At 40.9% G+C, this 6,038-nt stretch overlaps 1 protein-coding gene across 1 annotated transcript; it reads right to left on the bottom strand.

Moving 5' to 3' along the window:
- Positions 1–2,583: 2,583 nt before the first annotated feature.
- On the bottom strand, positions 2,584–5,644 carry LOC143041604 (uncharacterized). The gene is made up of 4 exons (XM_076213612.1): positions 5,543–5,644; positions 4,201–4,552; positions 3,034–4,104; positions 2,584–2,825 (listed from the first exon to the last, which is right to left on the bottom strand). Exons 1-4 carry the CDS (start codon positions 5,642–5,644, stop codon positions 2,584–2,586), a joined length of 1,767 nt encoding a protein of 588 aa, XP_076069727.1.
- Between the last annotated feature and the right edge of the window lie 394 nt (positions 5,645–6,038).

Raw genomic sequence — 6,038 nt, 5'->3', positions numbered from 1 at the left:
AATTACAGGCTGCACAAATACAACACCTACAGACCATTTACACCATGAAACAAAAGTCCTCAAAGTCAAGGACCACCTCGACATGAGAGGCACACAAACACTTGCTGCAGCCACCACAAACACATCACACCCGCTACACTACATAGCAGAACACCCACACACACCAAGAAACATTAAAACTACACCCAAAGACCTTTATTACGCACAGATACTCTCTTCTCTTCCTCCACAACCACCAAATACCAGCCTCCGGAAACATATTCATAATCATATCACTCACCGCTCCATTAACACACTGAAAGACAACACACTGCTGCATGCCAGACCCCCTGATATCCACCCTTCTGAATCCTCTCTCCCACGAAAGGACAGAGTCCACTTGGCCAGACTGCGATGCGGTCACCACCCAGCACTTCTAAGCTACCAGAAGAGGCTGGACGACCGTGTTGTGAACAGCTGCCCAGGATGTAACACTTCACCCCATACCATACAACACATAATGGAAGACTGCATTATACACAATCATGCACGCAAACAACACAACATACACTCTATAAAGGATTTGTGGGAAAACCCAGTTTTGGCTGTGGCCTTCCTTGGGGAGACGGGACTGCTCGGACAGACAGTCTAGGGAACGACAACAACAACAACACGAAATGACTAATGTCACTAAACAGATCGATTAAATCTTTTCTTATACCTACCCCAATTACATTTTCGTAACTTTAATATATATGCCATACCAAGCCACGTCCACCAATAATGTAACTGAATCCCATCCAATGAACTAACACCCTTTTAATGACTAACACATCTCCTGTATGGCAACATAGAATAAGATGCTTAACTAAGCACCTTTCCTTCTTATAACGACGGCTCTGCCCGTAATTGAATAGGGCAGTACAGGTAGGGAGACGCTTTCCCTTATCTCACCAGGTAAGACCTTTCCCCATTGTACTATAACCTATAGTACCTGAAAATAAACTAAGAAGAGACATCGACCCCGTTTCAAGGAACTCATCCTTAGAACATCTGCCCCATAAGTAAAATCCCTGCTACATAAATGGTGGCAAGCGGTGTTCTCACGCCAATCCGAAGAAGACTACCTGACTAAAACCGTTGCCATCAGCCCCACTACGAAACGGTGCTCCCACGCCTCTGAAGAAAAGAACCTACTAGAACAGTCGTCATCTACCAGGTCTGCTATCCACGACCAGCCACGCCTACCATGTCTGCCATCCGCCGACTGCACCCCTTGGTCATGCCGGTGCTCCCACACCAACCGAAGATGACTACCTGACTAAAACCGTCGTCTTCAGACAAACCGCTCATGCCACGCCTATCGAAGAGCCTGTTCGCACTGCCCCATATACTGTAACCCATGCTTGATAAATGGTGATTCCACCACCGCCACCAAGTAATAGGTTTTGGTGGGTATTCAAATTCTATCTTATGGAAAGTTCTAAACACTCTTAATCGTATGGTCTTATATTAGGAAAGAATATATATACGTAGGTCCAAGCAAGAGGAGCTGGCGCTCCCCGACCTGGTTGTTGTTAATTTACCACTTGTTTTTCTGAAGTCAGCATTTGGGAGGAAGTTGACAGCTTTAACAATATTTTTCATATTTTTATACAAATGCAAAATTTAAACCTAGGTTATATCATTAAATGGTTGGTTTTATTCTGTGTTTATTTCTTGTGATTTGATTTATGTTTGGGTTTATTTGGGAATGCGATATTTGTATGCGTTGGAAATATGTTCATTGGCTACTAGCTCTTATCATGCCATGATCATGTGAAGGTGGTTTCAGGGCGTGAATGGGTGTTCACATACACACATATTATATATATATATATATATATATATATATATATATATATATACATACATATACATATATATATGTATATATATATATATATATACACATACATATATATACATATACATATGTATATATATGTATATATATAGATATATATACACACACACATATATATATATATATATATATATGTACATATACATATATATATACATATATATATATACATATACATATATATATATATATATATATATGTATATATATATTCTGATTAAAGTCAACTGCGCTAATAGCTTTGGCTATTTTGAGATAGAGCTTCTTCAGTTTGATGAATACCTTTTTTTCTCCATAGTTCAAAGTATAAACAAAATCATTCATTATGTCAATTCTATGGATAAGGTGTAGAGATAGGCGCCAATGAATGCCGAAAAAATATAATAATATTATGTAACCATTTAAAAAGCTTTTGACACTGACATCAAAAGTTTTTTTTTTTTTTTGCCTATTTAAGAGGCTTCTTCAGGGTGAGACCTACAACTCCGATGGCTATAAGGTCTACTTTCGATAAAGAGTTGGCGAAGAATGATGCGTAATGGCTGACCGTCACACTTTATGAAGTAGGGAAATTTGGAAGTAGGATAGGTGACTGAAGGTCCCTAGATGAGGTCAACGGGGTAAGACAGGTTCCCAGGAAGTCTCTAGGTGAGGTCATATGGGAAGGCGATAACGAAGAATGACTCTGGGAGAGATCACTAGGCGGAGTAGGCGCTGTTGAAAGGAGTCCCTGTGGTGAGGTCACTAGGAGGGATAGGGAAGGTCATCATTCTCGTCATAGACTGCATAGAGGAAGCTCTATTTTGGCTTCTAGTTCTTGGTCCTGTGTGATGGGGGTATTGGTGTTGCTGAGAGTCCTGGCAATCACTATGTTCCTGAGGGGGTTCAGGGTCAAGTTGTCTATGAGATCGTTGGTGGGCAAGGTGTTCCTGAGGGCGGGCTGAAGGGAGGATGAATTCTGCGGCTTTGTTGTATGTTGATGGAGGGCTGCAATCTTTTAAAACTTATTTCTTTGTGGATTATAATAGTGTTGTGTATTAATGTGTTCACTGGGGGCTTCATGTCGTGGTGGTCAATGTAGTGTTGAAAAATGGAGCCTTGGTTTCGGTGGTGTTGGAGACGTCTTCTTAGTGTGGTGGAGGTTCTACCAATGTGGGAAAAGGAGTTGTCGCAACAGCCCTCCAGGCATGTAAACTTGTAAACTACGTTGGTAGAAGCCTCCTTCGGTATCTTTGGTGTGGTGCTATTTTTCATGATTAGGGATCTGGTCAGATTTGCCTTGCAGAAAATTCTAACATTAATAGAAGAGTCTTTGTCTGTACGAATGACTCCTCTTTTTAAGATATCTTTAATAGCATTGCATTCTAATTTGTAATGGCTATGGAAGTGATTCTGGTGGTATATGGTGATTTGATTGGTGACCTGGTTTGGAGCCGGATCTGGAGTGGCGTATTGATCCAGTTTCTTTTTTATGACATCTTCAATCATTTGGTTAGAGAACCCGTTATTAGTGAGAAGATGTCGGATACGGTCGAGTTCACTGTGCGTCTCCCTCCAGCTGCTACAATGGGTAAGCGCTCTGTTAACATATGCTGCAGCCACAGATCTTTTATAACCTGCAGGACATTCCCCATGGGCATTTAAACAACGTCTAATATTGGTGTCTTTGGTGTATACTTTGGTGTTAAAACCATTTTCAATTTTGCTGATGTCTAGGTCGAGGAAGGGAAGGCGTCTCTCTACACTCTGCTCGTGTGTGAAAGTTAAGCAAGAGTTGTCCAGGAAGGCAGAGATCAGGTTGGGGACGTCTTCGTTTGAATTGGTGGTGATAATGATGTCGTCTATGTACCTGGCATAAATTCCAGGGGAAGGTTGATGGTGGAAAGTCTTCTCCTCATCGTGGGCCATGTACATATTTGCAAAGAGGACCTCTAGTGGTGAACCCATTGCTACGCCATCAACTTGCCCGAAGAGTTCTCCTCGGTGAGAGAAAAAAGGGGCTTCCTTGGTACAGGTTTCGAGCATAGACTTTAGAACGTCTTTTGGGATGTCAATCATGGGTCTATCGCTTCTATAGACTCGGTTTAAAATTATGTCAATAGTATCATCTACTGGAACATTGGTGAAAAGTGACTCCACATCCAGGGAGGCGATATCTCGACAAGGTGGAGCAGTGCGCAATAAGTCAATGAACTCGGCGACAGAGGAAACTGAACGTACTGTGGGGATATACGAGGTTAAAAGACTATTTAGTTTTTTGGCAACATGATAAGTGGGGGTGTTGATTTAGGATATGATAGGTCTGAGGGGGTTACCTGGCTTATGGGTTTTTACGGTGCCGTAGCAGTATCCTGGCCTGAAATCTCCTATTGCTTTGTTGAAGTGCTTGATGGTTCTATTGGCTTGTTGGGTGAGGCTTTTGATCTTCTTCTTCAGAGCGTTACTAGGATATTTTTGAAGGCGCTGGAATTTTGCGGGGTTCTCCAGGATCGTGTCCATCTTCTCGAGGTAGGTGGTCTTTTCCATTATGATGTACACCGTCGCCTTATATCCTTTGCGGATGATGATGTCTTCCCTTTCCCTAAGCTCCTTGGCGGCCTTATTTAGTTCTGGGGTAAAGAGTGTACTCCTGAAATTACCTCGGTTTCTTCTCCAACAAGCTCCTACCTGATGTTTGTGGAAAGAGTAACACGTTTCTCATTTTGTAAAGATAAGAGCTGGACAAAAACATATGAAAAGAAATTCAGAAATGTGACTCTCACTTTCATTTATTCATAACTACATTCTCATCAGCTTTATCGGCTCCCCTTTTGCTGCTCCAATTCCAAACTTCCCTTGGTTCGTCTTCCTAACTCAAACTTAATTCGAATAAAAGAAGTGCTTGAGCGTTACTGCATTACCCTTCTTAATGTTTCCTCAAATTATCCTCTCTTGTATTTTTTTTCTGTCTCTGTTTACGTGTTGCATACTTTTTCTCTACTTTTTCATTTACCATTTTCTGCGGTTTGTCTCAATTCTAGTCTGAAGTTTAAACTCTGTTACCACATTCTCCTCTTCCGCTTCCTTCTTTCTTTGTCCCTATTGTTCTTCTATTCAGACTCCTCATCTTCCTTCCTCACCCCACATTCCCTGCCTCTCCTCCCTCTTATATTCCTCCTCTTTTTCTTTCTTCCGCCTCTTCCTATTTCCTTCTCTGATAGACATCTCTCTACATTTAGTGTTCTTTTTCTTTTCGATCACTTTTTTATGTACCCAAGGATACCTTCTTTTATGCAGGCTGCCAGCAAGTTTATCTCCGTGTCATCACCTCGGTCATGAAATGGTTAACAATTTCGGTCAACCATTTTTCCATCTGTGGAATTTCTTACATTGTAATAGTAGCAAAGAGCTGACCAATAACTAGGTATCACAATTCCACTGATTATTATAGGCTAAGTATTTCTAAGGACAAAATTATTGTTACAACTGTGAGACTATCATATATAAACTGAATTAAATTTCAATAAAATTCCTATAATTGTACATCTCAAAACATAGATATATAAAAAACACAATATTGGTAAAAGTAAAATCCAGCAACAAGCCAAGCAACTAAATAACAATGAAAATAATGAAACCAGGATGAAGGGGCTAAATCAGTTACCACTAATCACATACACTCTTGAAGTATAACTTTGGACTAAATCTCAGGTGACTTTCTTCTGCTGGAATTGATTCAGGAACTGCAGTAAACTGTCGCAACCACTTCCGGCCTTCCATGGCACCATTTCTTTTAGAGGAAGGATGCCACTGAAAGGAACAAATTAGCCTCGGACGAGCAGCCAGACTCAAAGGATAAGTAGCTCGTTACGGAAGGGCTTAATTGAGACGCAAGCGAAGCAGGCGATGTAGTACAGGGCAAAAGCAGACTTCCTGTTGTTGAATTAAAGTACAGTTTGAATTTCTCTCTCATTTGAAATGCTGAGGTAGTACATCTAGAAGAAATCCAAGTCAGAGAGCAGTTAAAATTGTATTTCAGTTCAGCAAAAGCAAGTCTGCCTTTGTGCTGCGTCAACTGTGTCGCCTGCGTCTCAGTTTGCGCTTAAGCATAAAAAGGACTTAATTAAGTTAAGTATAACGCCTTTTTTTACCAAACGGTTGCCATGAAAATGAA

This window comes from Oratosquilla oratoria, chromosome 31, assembly GCF_046742065.1.
Source record: "Oratosquilla oratoria isolate Oo_2021 chromosome 31, ASM4674206v1, whole genome shotgun sequence".
Classification (NCBI taxonomy): domain Eukaryota; kingdom Metazoa; phylum Arthropoda; class Malacostraca; order Stomatopoda; family Squillidae; genus Oratosquilla; species Oratosquilla oratoria.
This window is presented reverse-complemented; position numbering and strand designations above follow the sequence as displayed.